Source organism: Plasmodium falciparum (genome assembly GCF_000002765.6).
Source record: "Plasmodium falciparum 3D7 genome assembly, chromosome: 5".
Lineage (NCBI taxonomy): Eukaryota > Apicomplexa > Aconoidasida > Haemosporida > Plasmodiidae > Plasmodium > Plasmodium falciparum.
Genome location: NC_004326.2, coordinates 357,202 through 376,508, shown reverse-complemented (window position 1 = coordinate 376,508; position 19,307 = coordinate 357,202). Strand labels below are relative to the sequence as shown.

At 20.9% G+C, this 19,307-nt stretch overlaps 3 protein-coding genes across 3 annotated transcripts; 1 reads left to right on the top strand and 2 right to left on the bottom strand.

Moving 5' to 3' along the window:
- Nucleotides 1–82: 82 nt before the first annotated feature.
- On the bottom strand, nucleotides 83–9,487 carry PF3D7_0508900 (conserved Plasmodium protein, unknown function; the record flags this gene model as incomplete). The annotated part of the gene is made up of 1 exon (XM_001351611.1): nucleotides 83–9,487. One exon carries the CDS (start codon nucleotides 9,485–9,487, stop codon nucleotides 83–85), a length of 9,405 nt encoding a protein of 3,134 aa, XP_001351647.1.
- Nucleotides 9,488–12,066: 2,579 nt separating this feature from the next.
- PF3D7_0508800 (single-stranded DNA-binding protein) lies at nucleotides 12,067–12,921 on the top strand (the record flags this gene model as incomplete). Its single annotated transcript, XM_001351610.1, has 1 exon — nucleotides 12,067–12,921. One exon carries the CDS (start codon nucleotides 12,067–12,069, stop codon nucleotides 12,919–12,921), a length of 855 nt encoding a protein of 284 aa, XP_001351646.1.
- Nucleotides 12,922–13,775: 854 nt separating this feature from the next.
- PF3D7_0508700 (pre-mRNA-processing ATP-dependent RNA helicase PRP5, putative) lies at nucleotides 13,776–18,248 on the bottom strand (the record flags this gene model as incomplete). Its single annotated transcript, XM_001351609.1, has 1 exon — nucleotides 13,776–18,248. One exon carries the CDS (start codon nucleotides 18,246–18,248, stop codon nucleotides 13,776–13,778), a length of 4,473 nt encoding a protein of 1,490 aa, XP_001351645.1.
- Nucleotides 18,249–19,307: the final 1,059 nt, after the last annotated feature.

The window sequence follows — 19,307 nt, the reverse complement described above, 5'->3', positions numbered from 1 at the left end:
GTTATATAAATAGATAGATAGATAAATAAATAAATATATATATATATTTATGTATGTATGTATGTATATATAAATCCTTTGTTTATATTATATTATGAATATTTTCCTTATGTTGTTTTATGTCATTTTTTTTCAAAAGTTCCAAATATACTTGCTGTTGTTCTTTTATCTTTAAGAGACCACGTTGTATAAGTATCTGTTCTTGTAGTTTTTTTTTTAAATCGTCATTATTGTTTTTAGCATATTCCATTTCTTTTGCAATTTCATCAAAATATTTGTATGAATTATTATTGTTATAATATATATCTGTAATATTATTATGATTTATTATATCTTTAGATAATATATTATTCTCTTTATTATTATTATTATTATTATTATCATTTAAATTATGTACACTATTTATGTTTTGATCCTTTTCATGATTTAAATATTTATTACAAAGATTATAGTTTGAATTATTTATTTCCATTGGTTTTTCAAAAGAAGAGAAATTTTCGGAACTATTTTGAGTTGACATGTCATTGCCATAAAAATTTTTTTTATCATTTAATTTATCCAAATTGGATGATATATTCATAATATCTTTTCCTGACATTTTTAGTTGATTATTTTTTTCATATTCTTTTTTATCCATATTATATTTTGAAATATTTTGACTTATATAATAATTGGAATCATAATTTTCTTCATCTGTCAAAGTATTTTGTGATTTAGACATTTCACAATCACTTATTGTTTTTTTTAATGACATACTATTTTCTGTATCATTTCTATATTTAAAGATATTTTTATTTTTATCTTCCTTTTGTTGAATATCATTTTTGTTAAATACATTTTCTTGTTCATTTCTTAATTCTTTTAAATTTAAGGTATTTAATGTAATTGTTTTCTTATCATTCTTTTCATATGATTCCTTATTTTCTTCCTTATCATCTTTATAGATCATAGTACATGATTTTAAATTCTGGTTTCCTATAGGGGATAATTCGTATGCACAATGAGTATTTAAGCTTTTCAAATTATCTACAGATGTGATTGATTTATTATAAATAGGGATATTTTTGGAATGAGTATCAATGAAGCTTATATTAGTTTTTTCTTCTTCAAATGTATTGTAGGGTTGTTTCATTACTGTGTCTTCTTCTTTACAATAATATTCGTGTATTTCTTCTTCGTTGTCTTCAACATCTTCTACTTCTTCATCACTCTCTTCACTATCCTCTAATTCTTCATCACTCTCTTCACCATCCTTTAACTCTTCTTCCTCCTCTTCATCACCCTCTAACTCTCCCTCTTCGACATCTTCATCATCTTCTACTTCAAGATCTTCCTCTTCTTCATCATCCTCTTCATTATCCTCTTCATCACTGTCTAACTCTTCTTCTTCTTCATCACTCTCTTCCACTTCCTCTTCCTCTTCTTCATCACCCTCTAATTCTTCTTCTTCCCCTTCATCATCCTCTACTTCTTCATCACTCTCTTCCACTTCCTCTTCCTCTTCTTCATCACCTACTTCTTCATCATCTTCTTCATTATCCTCTTCCTCATCTCCCTCTTCATCACCGTCTAACTCTTCTTCTTCCTCTTCATCAACCTCTACTTCTTCATCACTCTCTTCCACTTCCTCTTCCTCTTCTTCATCATCTACTTCTTCATCACCTTCTTCATTATCCTCTAACTCTTCTTCCTCCTCTTCACCATCCTCTAACTCTTCTTCCTCCTCTTCATCATCCTCTACTTCTTCATCACTTTCTTCTACTTCCTCTTCCTCTTCTTCATCGTCTACTTCTTCTTCTTCCTCTTCATCATCGTCTACTTCTTCATCACACTCTACTTCTTCATCACTCTCTTCTACTTCCTCTTCTTCATCATCTACTTCTTCATCTTCCTCTTCCTCTTCATCATCCTCTACTTCTTCATCTTCCTCTTCCTCTTCATCATCCTCTATTTCTTCATCTTCTTCTTCATCATCCTCTATTTCTTCCTCTACTTCTTCCTCTACTTCTTCCTCTTCATTATCTTTTAACTCTTCATCCCCCCTCATAAATATTTTCTTACCATTTTTTTTTTTACTTTCTTTTTCTTTGTTGATCATATTATACGCCTCTCCCTCTTTACAGAACATATTATGAGTTGTGTATATTTGTTTGACGTTGTGTTTTATTTCGTGTGCTTGATTTAAGTGATCACTTTTTAAAGGAAACAATTGTTCTTTTGTAAAATAATGTTGGTTGGTTTCATTTTTAAAATTCAAGTTACTGAAGTGTTCTTTTTCTTCATTAAAAATAACATAATCTTTATTATTACCGTTCATAATAGTATTGTGTTTATTTTTTGAAAATTGTTCAGGCATATTATTAACATCTCGTTTTTGATTTATAAAATTATTACTATTACTATTATTATTACTATTACTATTATTATTATTATTACTATTATTATTATTATTATTATTATTATTATTATATGAGTGCATATTGGATTGATTAATATAATATCCATTTGCATTATTAATTATATTATCCATATGTGTATTTACAGTTAAATTATTATTTATCATCACAGCGTTTACATTATTATTTAATTTTTTTAATGTTAATTTTTTTTGTTCACATTTAATAGATGGAGAATCGATTGTTGATTTATTAGATATAGTATCATTTATATATGAGGGTTTGTAATTTACTTGTTCCTTTTTATTTTCTTTGTAAATCTTATTTAAAAAATTGGAAGACATTTTTTCTGATGTATTTATTGAATAATGATTATGATTATTATCATATTTTTTATTTATTTTGAAACATTCATTATTAATATAATTATTACAATTACTAATATTATTGTTATTATTTTTATTTTGTAAATCTTTGAAAAGTGTCGATATGTTTACATCACTTTTAATATCCTTTGTATTATCAAAATTATTATGATTATTATAAATTATGTTCATATTATAAGGTCTATTATATTGTGCAGGTGATTGCGATATATAATTTGTATTAACACTACCATTTTTATTCATAAAATTTGTAGATATATTATTATTAAGGATATTGCTGTAATAAATACTGCTGTTGTTATCCTCACCTTTTATGTTATCCTCACATTTGATGTTATCCTCACATTTGATGTTATCTTTACCTTTTATGTTATCCTCACCTTTTATGTTATCCTCACCTTTTATGTTATCCTCACCTTTTATGTTATCCTCACCTTTTATGTTATCTTCACCTTTTATGTTATCTTCACCTTTTATGTTATCCTCACCTTTTATGTTATCCTCACCTTTTATGTTATCCTCACATTTGATGTTATAATTTCCATTTGTATCATACTTTGTAATATAATTTTTATTATTGTTAAATGTTTCCATCATTTTATATGACGATAATAATTTCACATGTTTAGGATAACTATTTTTATCCATATGTCCATTTTGAAGGAATTCATTTTTTGTGTTTTCTTCTTCAAGGTTGTATGAATTTTTAATATTTCTATTTTGCATATTATTAGAATGATTAACATGTGTGTTGACATTATTATTATATAATAAATGATTTAGTGATTGATTTTTCGATAATGAAGAAATGTCACATGTTTTTCTTTTTTGTACACTTGTATTGGTATTAGGTTGGATTTGATTTTTGAATTCATTTGTTGATAAATCTTGAATGGAATTATTATATGATGCAATTCTTTTTTTATTTGTATTATTTCTTATAAATGTTAAAGGTGGAAAAGGAAATGTCGAATCTTTTGATAAACTCATGATAGTACTTGATTTATTATTATTTGGATGTACTATATAAATTTCATTTTTTTTGTTTTCTTTTTCATTTTTTGATATGTTATTATAAGTAGCGGATTTAGATCTTATATATGTAGATATATTATATGTATTTTTACTTTCATTATTCGTAATTATATGATCATTATTTTTATTCATAATGTGTACACTTACATTTTCTGATTTCTTATCTTCTTCAATATTATCATACTTAAATCCAAAAAAGTTTAAAATCATGCTTGTAAAAGATTTTTTTACATTCTTTTTTTCTGATAAATGATGTTTTGTGTAATTATCCTTTCTTGTAGTATTCCCTTGTCCACAATTATGAATATTACTATTACTTTTATTATTTATGTGGTTATTACTTTTATTATTATTGTTATTATTATTGTTATTATTATTATTATTATTATTATTATTATTATCATCGTCTTCCTTTTTTTTTTCCATATTACACTTTTCATCATGTACACTGTGTCTCGTCCTACTTAACCCCTCGTCCAACTCTGTAAATATGCAAGAATTTAATATGTTACTAGGACGTCTTTTATGAAAAATATTATTACAAATAAAAGAGTTCTTATCATTATTATACATATGTTTATCTTGTGTAGTAGTTCCACAAGTAAAACAGCTTGTTTTCGATACAGTTTCTTTGTCGTAATCCAAATTATAAAATTTATTCTTTGTATCTTTGAAAGCATAATTATTTATTATTTTATTATTAACCAAATTATCATTTGATATTTTATAATTTAAATAATGTTTATCCTTAATATTCTTAGAAGAAGTATTTTCAAAATTAATAGTTGTTGTTTTTGATTTTCTTATTTGATTAATATTATTTTGTTTATACATTTTACAATCGACGATATTTCTATTAGTAAAGCTTTGTCCAAAGTACTGATTATTATTACTGTTCTTATTATTGTTATTACCATTAGATATGTAGATATTTTTTTGATTTTCAAAAGGGGAATGTAAATTACTTGTGATACTTAAATAATCTTTATTTTTTTTATTATCACATGATACATCATTATTATGAATATGTGACATTTCTTTCATTTCTTTCATTTCTTTTGTTTCTTCCATTTCTTTCATTTCTTCCATTACTTTCATTTCTTTTGTTTCTTTTATTTGATAAGAATTAAAGTTCTTTCCCTTTTTATTTTTAATATTGTCCAAGTTTAGTTTTGGTATTTGTATAACATCTTTTATCATTATAAAATTATCCTTATTAGATGAGAGTTCAGGTACTTGTTTTATATTTGAATTCTTAACATCATTCATATGAATCGACTTTTTATTCTCTATAATATTTATATATGTTTGTGTGTGTTCATGTTCATTATTATAATTACCTTCTTCAGGATAAAAAATGTTTTTGTTAAAAGATATATCCTTTTTTATGTTGGTTATTTGTTTTTCTTGATTACTTAAAATATATTCATTATTTTTAATCTTGTTATTAACAATATTATTTTCTTCTTCAAGATAATTTTTTTTGAAAAGAACAAGGTTGTTATTAGTACTAACAATATTTATATTATTATCATTATTATCATTATTTATTTTTTTTTCTTTATTATGTAAATAATTTGGTATGATTGTTGTATGGCTCCTTTTAGGTAAGTTCAAATTATGAAAACACTCGACATTATCATTGTATTGATTTATATCTATGGTATTCATTTTTTTTTTATTTTCTTTTGATATGGACAATGGATTAGTTATATTTTTATCATGTGAATTAAAATTATCTTTATACATATCATTATTTTCATTTCCTTTGATTAAATGATGATTATAGATAGTTAAAGTTTTGGTACCTGAAAATTCATCTGCATTTATATCTGTATGATCTGCTAGATGATTATGAAATGATATATTTTTTAAAGGTTCATGTATTATTTTATTACATATTATATTATTATGATTTTGGAAAGTATTTATTGTTGGAAATAGTTGATTTTGTTCCTTTACATGGTTTTGAGAATATTCCTTTGTAACATATTTATTTATATTTAAAATGTTTGAAACTTGTTCATTTGTTTTTTTCGATTTATTGTCTGATAATGAATGTATATAATTATTATGTTCATTACTGTATGTATTATTATACATATGGTTATCCATGGACTTAATATTATTTTTTTCTGGTAAATAGAATATTGAATTTACTTGAACATGTTGATCTTCTTGATCCTTTTGGAATTTATGATTTATATCATTAATAATTATTGAACTATGCTTATGTTTTTTATTATTATTATTATTATGAATGTGGAAATTATTTTCTTTTGTTATATTATTAGATTCCTTTTTATTTATATTCAAATCATTATTTAACATAAGTTTATTACCTTGTAGTTTAATATTAACATATTTATTATTTTTATTATTATTTTTATTATTATTATTATTTTTTTTTTTATTATTATTATTAGTAAATATATTATTCATACATCCAGTAATATGTTCATCTGCTATATTATGATCAATATTTGATGTATTCATAATACCACTAGGTTGTTCATATGGTTGTATATTATTTTTTGAGGAGGATATTAAAAGTTCAAAATATTTAGCTTCCTCATTTTTATTTAATAAATATTTCATATGTTGATCATTTTCTTGGATCATATAACTTTTACGTTGGTTAATTTTTTTTAATGGTATTTTATCTTCTAAATTAATTTGATGATTGTATATTAAAGAATTATTTTTTTTTTCATACACACGAGGAAGTGTTATATGTTTATGTGACCACATGTCTATATTACTATGATGATTATTTTGAAAAATATTATTATCATGAGAATTATAATTGTCATTATTATTTGATCTTTTTCTTCTTTTTTTTTTCTCATTTTCATCATTTTCTAAATAATTTTTCAAATTCTGTGTATGTTCTATATATTTATTTTCTTCTACATTTTTTTTTATATCTTCTTTTTTCACATCCATATCCAATGATTTATTTATAACAGGATATATAATATTACATTCACTATGATTATAGGAGGCATAATTCTCGTTACAATCCTCATATTCCATATTATTCATATTATGTTCTACGTTGGTATGGTTATTGTTTAATTTGGATATAGATGTATATTTTGGTTCGTCCCATTGTTTGTTTATTTGTTTGTTTATTGGTTTGTTTATTGGTTTGTTTATTGGTTTGTTTATTGGTTTGTTTATTGGTTTGTTTATTGGTTTGTTTATTGGTTTGTTTATTGGTTTGTTCATTTGTTTGTTCATTTGTTTGTTCATTTGTTTGTTCATTTGTTTGTTCATTTGTTTGTTTGTTTGTTTTTCATTTTGTTTTTCCTTTTCTTTTTCTTTTTCATTTTGTTTTTTTTTTTCTTTTTCTTTTTCTTTTTCTTTTTCTTTTTCTTTTTCATTTTGTTTTTGTTTTTCTTTTTTTTTTTTTTTTTCATTAATCATACCACTATTATCATCATAAGAATCATTTAATACATTAGACTGCCTTCCTGGTATGAATTTTTTTTTTTGTAAAGAGTTTTTCTTCTGATTTTTCTTTTCTCCTGTATGATCATAATTTCTTAAATTTTTTACCCAGGAATAATCTTCATTCAACGAATTCATATGAAATAGATCAATTTTTTTTTCTATAGAAAATTTCGATTTCTTTCTAATATTATATTTTTCATTTTTCTTGTTCCTAATATTATTTAGTAATTCTTTATAAACTAATATTTTATCATCATTAATATAATGATCATGACTGTTTTTTAAGTCCATGTGATTTGTATTCATATTATTATAATCGTCATAATGATCACAATTTGCATATTCATTATTTTCATATTTATGATTATTCTTTTGTTTTATACATTTTAATTTATTGATATTATATGTATCATCCATATCATTTGTATAATTTTTTTGTACTTGTCTTTTTGTAAAAGTATTACCTAAGGTACTACAACATGTATTTGTACTAGCTCTTCTATCTTTTTTTTCATATATATTTTTTTTTATCATCATATGTTGATTATTAATTTTTTCTTGTAGATTTTTTTGAGCACTTAAATTTTTTATAAAAGAGGAAACTGTATGTCTTTCAAAGTTTGGTATAATTTTTTTTGTATTTTTTGATACATTAGTACCTGTCTTTAGATTAAAACATTCGCTTCCTATCATTTTGTTAGTATATATATCTTCATCTTTTTTTGGATTTTTAAATAAATTACCACAAGAAAAATTACATACACTTGCTGACTTGATAAATTTTGTAGTACCACAATGTTCATTATTTATAGAGAAAACAGAAGAGCCTTTTGTTTCTTCTTCTCTTTTATTTATTGTTCCCATATTATTAATTAGATTGTTTGTATGTAATTTTCTTCCTTCTTTTTTTTCATACGAAATAACCTTGTCACCATATCCATTCGGATGATACGAATCTATATGATCGTTATTACTATGTGTATTATTATACATATAATTATGATTACTGTCTATATTTATTTTATCATCTTTTTGATTTTCTTGCGGGTTTAAAAAACAAAATATGTTATTCTTCCCGTTAGTATAACATAAGCCATTATAACTATCCAAATCCTGTTCATCATCATAATAGTAATATTCATTATTTTTTATTTCATTTTTATTGTTATTATCATAAAAATTACCTTTATAATTTATTATTTTATTACTATAATTATAATTAATCTTGTCTTTTACATGTTCCTTATCTAATTTTATGATTTTCGTATCTTTTCCTTTTACATTAAATGTTTTAATATTCTTATCATTTTTTATGTCATTTTTTTTGTCACATATTTTGTCATATATTTTGTCATATTTTTTGTCATATTTTTTGTCATATATTTTGTCATATTTTTTGTCACATATTTTGTCACATATTTTGTCATATTTTTTGTCATATTTTTTGTCATATATTTTGTCATATTTTTTGTCACATATTTTGTCATTTATTTTGTCATATATTTTGTCATATATTTTGTCATTTATTTTTGTTTTTTTCTTAGATGTATGATTATCTAACTTGTTTTTTGTTTGTGCATTTCCTGTAAAATAGGAGTTGTTACATTTTATATTAGAAAAGAAATTGTTTTGATTTTGTTTATTTGAAAAGCAGGAATCATCAGAAGGATTGCTTAAAGAAGAATATGATGACAAAGATGAGGAGCTTGATGATGAATTTAAATGTTTAGAGAATTTCTTTTCGTCATTTTTATTAACCAAATTATAACAACTATTATAAATATTATCAATATTATCAATATTATCATTATTTATATTATTTTGTATTGCTTTATTTTTATTTAACAATTTTGTTTTTAAATTTTTAATATATTCATTTTTTTTTAATAAAATATTTTCAGCTGATTTTTTATAAATGGAAGGAACTTGTTTCCAATTATTACAAGAAATTAATTTTTGTATTTTTTCAATTTCTATTTTTAATAAATATGTGGCACTTCTTAATGATATATTATTTAATAATTGTATTTCTTTTATAAGCTTTTCTGAGTTTAAAAAATTATTTATTAGTATATTTTTATCTAACAATTTGTTATTTTCATTATCTATAGTGTTTCTATCTATGTTACAACTTTTTTTCCTCATCTTTTTTTCACCCGTAAGAAGTTCCTTTTTGTTTCTAACCAAGTCAACAATATTGTTACAAGTACTCATATGGGTAATGCTCCTCTTGGTATTACCAAAAAAAAATAAATATATAAACGGATGAAATATATATATATGTATATATTTATATATATATATATATTTTTTTTTTTTTTTGTTACATATAATAAAGAGGATTTATTTTTATATATGTACAACTTAATACTATGTCTTTTCCTTTTTTAGCGTTTTACGCAATATATTGAAAAAGGAAGAAAAGAAACGCCAGTCTTTTTTTTTTCTTTTTTAACAAATTATATGAGTGATATGTAAAAAAAAAATATACATATATATATATATATATATATATATATATATATATATATATATAATGATAATAATAAAAATTATATATCACACATATATGTAAGTATACATTTTTATATTCACCCCCCAAAAAAAAAAAAAAAAAATGTTAGAAAAAAATATTTTTCTTTTCTTTTCTTTTGTTTCTTTTTTTTTTTTTTTTTCAATGGTTGTACAAAGTAAAACAACAAAAAAAAAAAAAAAAAAGTTTTTTTAAAATACGAAATAAAAAAATTTTAAATATTTAAAGAGAACAAGATATCTTTATATCATGACAATGGTTATATTCAAAATAAAAAAAAGTAAAAGTCACAAAAAAAAAAAAAAAAAAAATACACATATATATAATATATATATATATATATTGTTTATTTATATATTCTCTAATAGGTAAAAAAAGAAAAAAAAAAAAAAAAAGAAAAAAAAGAAAAAAAAAAGTGCACTAAATTATTTGATATTTATATGTAATATTAAATAATAAGAACTTTTCTATCATACATATTTTATTACAACTAAGAATTTTATATTCTTTTTCAATAGACCAATTGTTAGATTGAGGGGGAATATGTAATATGTATAATAAATATTTATATTACACATATAAATATATAAATATATATATAGTGCATATAAGCCACCTTCAAAATGTATATACAATTAGCAATAAACAACAAAAAAAAAAATTAATATTCTTTTTTTTTTTTTTCTTTTTTTTTTTTTTTCTTTTTTTTTTTTTTTTTCAAGTATCATTAGTAAGACAAATGATATAATGTGTAATAAATATATCATAGCTTAGTTAAAATAACTTTTTATATATTTAACAATTTTTTCTTCTTTTCAACCTTTTCTTATATGTATGTAAATAGAGAAATGTTCTTATAATTGTATATTATACATTTATTATATATTTATAATATATTTATAATATATTTGTTATATATTTGTTATATTATTCTTTTTTTTTTTTTTTTTTTTTTCGTTTGATGATACACAGGTGTTGCACTTAAATGCAGTTCTTCAACTCAAAAGGAAAGACTATGAGATTATCCATAAAGTTATTTATTTATTAAAAAATGGAGAAAATTCAATGAGATAATTAAGGAAATTAAATATATACATATATATATATATATATATTTATTTATTTATTTATTTGTTTGTTTGTTTTATTTCTCCTTTCCATTTTTACACTAATTCGGAATCATATATATAACCAAAGGGGCAAAGAAAAAAAAAAAGAGAAAAAAAAAAGAGAAAAAAAAAAGGAGAAAAAAAAACTACATATGAATAATATTAAGAGTTAAATATATATATCATATTTATAATCTTGTTAGTATGGATATAAAAATATAATCATATCTTTAGGATTATTCTCTTTACATAAACATATAACTATGGTATAATTAAATGCCTTCTCTGTAAAATTATAAAGATGAAGAAAAAAAAAAAAAAAAAAAAAAAAAAAGGGAAAGGCAAAAGAAAAGAATAAAATGAAATGAAAAGGTCATATAAATATAATTATATATATATATAATATATTATATATTTTTTAAAAAATTAAATGATATAAAATTGGCTTTAATTATTAACAAAAAATTTCAAAGTCTGTCATATATTAAATAATTTCTTCTTCACATATATAATATTGTTATTACATATGTATATATATATATATATATATATATATATATTTCTATTACATTTTCCCTCCTACTGATTAGCCCAGAAAAAAAAAAAAAAAAAAAAAAAAAAAAAAAAAATAGAACTAGAACTAGAACTACTGTTCGTATTTGTTATAATAATCAAAAAAAATAAAAAAATAAAAATAAATTAAATTAAATTAATAAAAAAAAAAAAAATAAAAAAAAAAAAAAAAGTCATTTTGAAAATATGAAAAATATGTGATTTATAGTATAATATTTATTTTCCATCATAAACTTAATTCATTTAAAAGAAAAAAAAAATATATATATATATATATAATATATATAATATATATAATACATATAATACATATAATACATATAATACATATAATATATACCTATTTTATGTTTATCCTTTTCGTGTTACAATATATATAATTTTTTAAAAAATGAATTAATAGCTACACACGGTAACATAATAACTTGAAAGAAAGTAATTTTTTTTTTTGTATATATCTTAAATGTAATATAATAATAATATTATGAAAACATTGGCATAAATCACATATAAATAGTACTACATATACGAATCCAAGAATTTATATACATATATATATATATATATAATAAATAAATATGGGCAAAAGAATGTTATGTATTGTTTTCCCCCTACTAATATATTTTAATTATGTGTTGCATAGAACGTATGGTTATATAATAGGTGATGTGAAGGTACATCAATTGAATAATATAATAAATAAGAGAATTATAAAAAGCCGAAAAATAAGTATGTTTAAAATAAATTTACAAAATGATTTTAATTATGAAAACAAAAGGTTTTATAATAATATGAACAGAAATGTAATGAATGAGAAATCATTAAATAAAATAATGTTAATAGGAAGAGTAGGATGTGAACCAGATATAAAAATTTTGAACGGAGGAGATAAGGTAGCAACATTTAGTTTAGCAACAAATGAATTTTGGAGAGATAGAAATACTAATGAACTAAAATCGAAAACTGATTGGCATAGAATAGTTGTATATGATCAAAATATTGTTGATTTGATAGATAAATATTTAAGAAAAGGTAGAAGAGTTTATGTACAAGGATCATTACATACAAGGAAATGGCATACTAATGATATGAACAGTCAACCGAAACAAATAACAGAAATTATTTTATCATATAATAAAGGAGATTTAATATTTCTTGATGATAAACGAAATTTTAATCAAAGAAATAATTCAAATAATATAAATTCAGAAAATCAACAACATATTAATAATGAACATATAAATAATAATAATATTAATAATGGTAATGATTTTATGCCCTTAAATTCAAATGATAAAATTATAGAAGATAAAGAATTTACTGATAGGTTAGATGATAATAATGAAGAAAATAATTTTCAATCGAATAGTGAGACATTTGATAAACAGGAGGGAATTTATGACAAAATGAATGTCCAAGAATTTGAAGAATGATCATATAATATGTATTATAAAAGTGTAATTCGTTGTATGTATAAATATATATATTATATATTATTTATTAATTTTTTTTTTTTTTTTTTTTTTTTTGCCAATAAAGGTCATATCTTTCTCTTTGTTTTTGTGCATATATAAAATTACATTATATATATAAAATTACATTATATATATAAAATTACATTATATATATAAAATTACATTATATATATAAAATTACATTATATATATAAAATTACATTATATATATAAAATTACATTATATATATATATATATATTTATATTTATTTATTTATTTATTTATATGTGTAAGTTTAATTTTTTTGTCTTAATATTTTGTTATACCCTACTTATAGGAGAAATAAAAAAAAAAAAAAAAAATCCAACGATGGAATGGTGTAAAATTCCATCCATTCGAAATAACTACAAAAATATAAGAATTATGGTTTAAAAAAAAAATAATAATACACACAATATGATATGTACATACAAATATATATATATATATATATATATATATATATATTATATGTGTTATATCATATTATATGAAGAGATAAAAATATGCATATATAACACATATTTTATATATGTATCACTTGAAAAAAAGTTAAATATATATCACAATAAAAAATTAAATAAATAAATAAATAAATATATATATATATATAATATATATACATATCTGCTTATGTATAAATTAAGTACAAATGTAGTACGTGTAAAAAAAAAAAAAAAAAAAAAAAAAAATGGGATAATACACGATTATGCAATTATATATGCATACATATATTTTTCATTTCATTTCATTTTATTTATTATTTTTTTTTTTTTTTTTTTTTTGTTATAATTAAGGTGGTGCCCATCCGGTTGAAGCTCTTTTCGCTTTAATGTTACAACTAATCATAAAATTATTTAGGAGTGAGTTCAGTTCATTTCTTGCTATTTGAATTTGATTATATGTGGGTGCTAAAATTTCTATATGTAATTGTTTTGTATCTAATAAGAAATTTTGTTTATTTGGTTGTGAAGGGTTAGAATATTGTCCTTTAATTTGACATGTGGCACCTGACATATCCGCTATTTTTGCTAATACATCTTTATGTGAGATTTTTAAACGTACATGTTGAGGATAATTATTAATATAGAATTCTTCTAATATATTATTATCTTCTGTTATATATGTATGTGGTAAATAAGGTGAATATTTTTTCATATTTTTTGTTCTTAATGCACTTAATAACATATTTCTTTGTATACTTTCATTCATAGTATCTGATTGAATTTTATTTTGTATTAATTTCTTTTTAATATCTTCTTTAGTTTTATTAAAAATCAATTTCTTTTCTTTTTCATCTTTTATATGTTCTGTAACTTTTAAGGCTTCTTTTTCAGCTATTTTATCAAATTCTTCATATTGTGCATTTTTTAAAAATTTATCATGATTTTCTTGAAGGCTTAAAAAATTATAGGTTTTCATTAACTCATTTATTTTTTTTGCCTTTAAGGATAATTCCATTGTATCATTCATTTTAATTCTTTGTATTTCTTGTTCTACTTTTGTAATGTCTGTATATTGATTAGTATTCTTCTTTTCATTTGTATTATTTTTTTTACTCATATTTTTAGAAATTCCAGAATTCTTATCTTCAAACATATTATTATTACTATTATGAATAGTATATGGATATATATTTGATTCTTTAACATCCTCAAATTTATCATAATTTTTATTTTGGTCAGCATTTTTTAGATTACAAACATTAGTATTATTGTTATGTTCTATATTATCGCCTAATTCATCATCTACTTGTAGTTTTTCATTCTCATCATTTTCTTGTGTTAATCCTAATTCTTTTTTTGCCAAGGCTATATCTATTTGATGTCTTGATTTTTCATCAGGAGTAAATTTATAGCCTTTACCTTTATATCCCAGATTTTTATTTTTTCCTTTTTGTTTCTCATTAATACTATTAATTTTAGTATATTCAATAATCATATTTTCTAAATCTTGTGGTATATCTATAGTTTTATTTAAGTAATATATATTATTTTTTAATAAATTATATATATCATAAGCTTTTGTATATTCATTTGGTAATATAAATGTATAAGCATATCCAATATTATTAGATCTTCCGGTTCTCCCTATTCGATGTATATAATCTTCAATATGATCAGGACATTGATAATTAATTACTAAAATAATATTTTTTATATCAATACCTCTAGCCATAACAGATGTCGCTATTAAAACTTTATTTTCTTCTTTCTTAAATTTTTCTAAAGTAAATTGACGATCTGTTTGATCTTGTCCTCCATGTAAAACTAATAAATTATAATCATACTTATATAACTCTAAATATAATAGATCCGCTTCTATTTGTTTATTTACAAATATTAAAACTAAACCATATTTTATCCATTCACCTAAAAGTTTTAATAAACGAAAAACTTTTTTTGATTCTTCAATTATTTCAACAAATTGATATATATTATTATTCGTTTTCCCTTTTTCTCCTACAATTATTTCTATGGGTTTATATAATAATTTCTTTGCCATATTCTGTATATAATTTGGAAAAGTTGCTGATATCATAGCTGTTTGTTTATCTTTCCTACAATTTCTTAATATATTATAAATTTGTGATTCGAAACCTAAATCTAATAATCTATCTGCTTCATCTAACACAACAAATGAAACACGATTTAAATTTGTAACCTTACAATTACTTATAGTTAATATATCAATTATACGGCCAGGTGTTCCTACTAATATTTCTACACCTTTCTTTAATACCTTAAGTTGTCTAGCTATATTAGATCCTCCATAAACAGCTAATATTTCTATATTTACTGCTTTACAATAAATTTTTGCTTCATTTTTTACTTGAATACTTAATTCTCTTGTCGGAGTTAAAATAATTGATATTGGACCATCATTATTTCTTAAAGGTTCTTGATGTAACACATGTCTAATTACAGGAAATAAATAAGATAATGTTTTGCCGCTTCCTGTTTCAGCTATAGCTATAACATCACGTCCACACATTAACGCAGGTATAGTTTGCATTTGTATATTATACATTTTTTTAAAATTTTTTTTTTCTAATATTTGTAATATTTTAGATGGTAATCCACATTGATAAAAATATTGTACAGGTCTTGGACAATTTTTTCCTCGAACAATAATATTTCCATTATTTTTTCTGAACATATCAACATCACTATCTTTCATATTTGTAATTTCTTTAACTTGAACATAAATATTTTTTTTAATAGGTATATAATCTATTTCATCATGATTTACTTCTAATAATTTCTTATTCATTTTTTTCATACCATTTTCTTCATAATTTAATTCACTTTTATTACTACTTAATTTATCATCTGTATCATCTGAACTACTGAAAGATGCATCTGATCCTTTATTCTGTTTTTTATTCTTGGAATCGGTTAAATTGGATTCATTCATGTTATCTTTTTCATTTCTTTTCATATCTTCTTCTGTTTTTTTTTTAAGCTCTTCCACAAATAATTTGTGAAACACATCATCATCATCATCATCATCATCATCATCATCATTATTATTATTATTATCACTATAATTATTATTTGTAGTATTTTTCGTAATATTCTTATTTTCTTTTTTTAAATCTTCTTGTGTATTCACATTACTATCCTGCTTCTCATGGATATTTCCCTGTTGAATATTATTACCCTTTACCTTTGCATTATATTCTTTTATTTCTTCATTATTTTTTGGGTTAATAAAAGGTTCATATTTCTGTTTATTCATATCATATGTGTATATTTCATCCAACGTTATACTTTTCTTAACATTTTTCTTCTCTTCTTCACATGCTTGCTCTATTTCTTTCATAAATAGATCTAGAGCATCTTCATTTTTATTATTAATTTCAACAACATGTATATCATTTGTATTATTACTATCTTCCTTTATTTTATGATTTTCATATATTTTTTTTTTTGTATCATCTTTATGATTATTATCATCTACATTTTGTACATTTATCTTGTTCTCATTTTTTATGTCAAATTCTTTTTCTTTCGAATTATCACTTTCATCATCTTGATCATTAATAAAGATATTTAAATTTTTTATTTTATTTACTTTAGTATTTAATGTAAATTTCGTATGTTTTTCGTTTGTTGTGTCGTTTGTTTTTTTTATTTTCCGAGCAAATAATTTTAGCCTTTCTAACCTGCTTAAATTATTATTTTCAGTAATTACTTTTACATTAGACATGTTTTCTTTTACTTTTTGAATTTCCTTTTTATTTTCTTCACATATTTCTTGGTTTTCTTTTGATATCTTATTAATATTAATTGATTTTTCACGTTGTTCATGGGTTTTGTTGAGGTTTTCACTTGACGAATCCTTGTTATTATTATTATTATTATTATTATTATTGTTGTTGTTGTTGTTACTTTCATCCTTGTTCGTCTCTTCATCTGATTCATAATTATGATAATTTTTTTTTTTATCATCTAATACAAAATCATGATGATATGATTTTTTCTTCTTATCACGTTCTTTCGTCTCCTCATCATAACTACTATAATTTGCACTATTACTATATCTTTTTTTTCTTTTCCTTTCCTTTTCATGTGAATATAATTTTTTATGTTTTTGTTTTTCTTTTATATTTATTGAACTCCTACTAGAAGATCTACTACTTGAATAACTTTCAAGATGATCTTGATCGTCATCTGTATGATGATATCTTTTTTTTCTTTTCCTTTCTTTTTCTTTTTCTTTTTCTTTTTCTTTTTTCTTTTTATCTTCATATTTATAATATTTTTTGTTTCTTTCATTATAATAACTAGATGTACTACTAAAATCACTTTCATCGTAATTAGAAGAATAATCATAACTTCTTCTTTTATTTTTTTTACCAATATGTTCATAATATTTCTTTCTTTTTTCGTCTGGATATTTTTCACGGTGAACATGATGATAGGATGATTTTTTTTTATATGCGTAAGAAGGATATTCATCCGTTTTATGATCATTATATATTTTATTTTTTGTTTTATTATAAGAATCATCTACACTATATTTTTTAGAATCCCTTTTTTTTTTTTTTTTCTTATTTTCTTCCTCTTCATTATAACTATTATCATAATATGTGTTCCTTTCAACATCTTTCTTTTTATTACTACTTATGTTATCTCTTTTTAATACATCATCACTATCATCATGATCCTGCTTTTTTACTTTTATATCCATATCCTTATCTTTGTCATTTTTCTTTTCTTCTTTACTATCTTTATAAATGTAGTTGAAAATATTGTACATGTTTGTATAGACTATATATAAAAGAATACTTACTTCACATTATATAGCTTTATATAAAACAATAAAAAATGGGGTTCTCACAATATATATATATATATATATATATATATATATATATATATATATATATATATTTTTATGTATTTAACAAAATGAATATATAAATATATATATATATATATATTATATATATAAAACAAATGAATTTGTTTATTACATAAAAAAAAAAAAAAAAAAAAAAAAAATATATATACATATAAATATATATATATATATAAAATATTTATGCAATATTTATTTTTTATATACTTTTTTTTTTTTTTTAATCCTTTTTTGATCAAAAAGTATAACAAGAGGAAAATCAAATTAAATCTTTTTTATAAATCATTCATTAATTTTTATTACTTTATTTTAATATTATTATTTTTTATTTTTATTTTTTTTAATATTTATTTTTTAACATCAAAATAGGGATATTAATATTATATATATATATATATATAATATATATATAATATTTATATGTAGTAATAATTATATATCTAGAAACGGATACGCGACAAAAAAAAAAAAAAAAAAAAAAAATTATACAAACATAGAAGGGTTATATATATATATATATTGATATATTCGTTAGATGTATGAAATAACAATTATTATACACATTTTATTATTATTATTATTTTATTATTATTTTTTTTTTAAATAAAATTATATCTTATAAAAATTACATATAATATTGTACCTCAAAAGAATTATAAAAATATGTTATAGATATATTATATATATTTTAATATTATTAAACAAAGGAGGACAGAACGTAAAAAAAAAATAACAAATATTTACAATATTATAAATAATTGAACTTTATTTATTCCTATTTATATAAAAATAAATAAATAAATAATATAATATTTTTAGTATGCTAATTTTATTATTTAATTCAATTTAATTTGATTTAAAAAAAAAAAAAAAAAAAAAAAAAAAAAAAAAAAATTCATATATATATATATATATATATATATATATATATATAAAATATACATATATAATATATCA